At 38.2% G+C, this 930-nt stretch overlaps 1 protein-coding gene across 1 annotated transcript; it reads left to right on the top strand.

Annotated features, from left to right (window-relative positions):
* Positions 1 to 357: 357 nt before the first annotated feature.
* On the top strand, positions 358 to 930 carry LOC114267066 (uncharacterized). Its single transcript, XM_028208057.2, has one exon. It carries the CDS (start codon positions 358 to 360, stop codon positions 928 to 930), a length of 573 nt encoding a protein of 190 aa, XP_028063858.2.

The following is a 930-nucleotide window of genomic DNA, read 5'->3' as shown; positions in this document are numbered from 1 at the left end:
GTTTTTAGTTGAAAAGGCACAAAAATGCTATTAATTATTATATCATTTTTTTTTAGTTTTTGAATATTTTTTCGTAAAAAATTAATTAAAATAGTCAATTCTTAAATAGTCCTTAATCTATAAATTTAAGATTAATATTAGGATTCATGAGAAAAATATCATGAAATGTATCATGAAGATTTTTCATCCGTTGATTAGTATGTGATGTTTTATTGTATATATAATCTAAAGATGATGGATATTTGATGATCATTTTTATGATATTTTTTTATGTCTAATTCTGTGATGAATGTATGTTTCATAAATTCAAGTCCTATATAACAAGAACACCAAACCAAGCACGCCAACACGGTCTCCATGGCTACTACAACCACCATACACTACTCCATCCTCTTCCTCATTGCTTCTCTCTCACCTCTCATCTTCCAACAACCACATTACAACTCTCTGGTCCAAGCAAATGACTGGCTCATACAAGTAGAGTGTCACAACGCAAAGGTCCCCGCAACATGCATCCAGTGCCTCCACTCCGACCACCGCAGCACCCATACCACCAACGCCGCCACCATCGCCGCCATCCTCCTCAACTGCCTCAGCAACCACGCCACCAACTTGGCCGGCAACATATCAAATTTAAAAACTTCTAAACACGACATGGTTTCGATGAAGGTGTACCACGACTGTACTCGATTGCTAGTGAGTGCGAAGAAGGAGATAGTTGAAGCTGGTGTGAAAATTGACACGGGCGATTATGATGGTGCTGATCACTCTGTGTTCATTGCGTTCAGTTATTGTGTCCAGTGTCATACTGAGATTGATCAAGATGGAAGGAGGACTAAAATCGATGTTCCCATGAAAGTTGAGTATGAAATTAATGTTCTTGAAGAGCTTTGTGAGGCTTCCATGAGAATTATCGAGCGACTCAAGTGA

Source organism: Camellia sinensis, chromosome 8 (assembly GCF_055761805.1).
Source record: "Camellia sinensis isolate YWXY chromosome 8, ASM5576180v1, whole genome shotgun sequence".
Classification (NCBI taxonomy): domain Eukaryota; kingdom Viridiplantae; phylum Streptophyta; class Magnoliopsida; order Ericales; family Theaceae; genus Camellia; species Camellia sinensis.
Note: the sequence above shows the minus strand (reverse complement) of the source record. Positions and strands in the feature narration are given on the sequence as shown.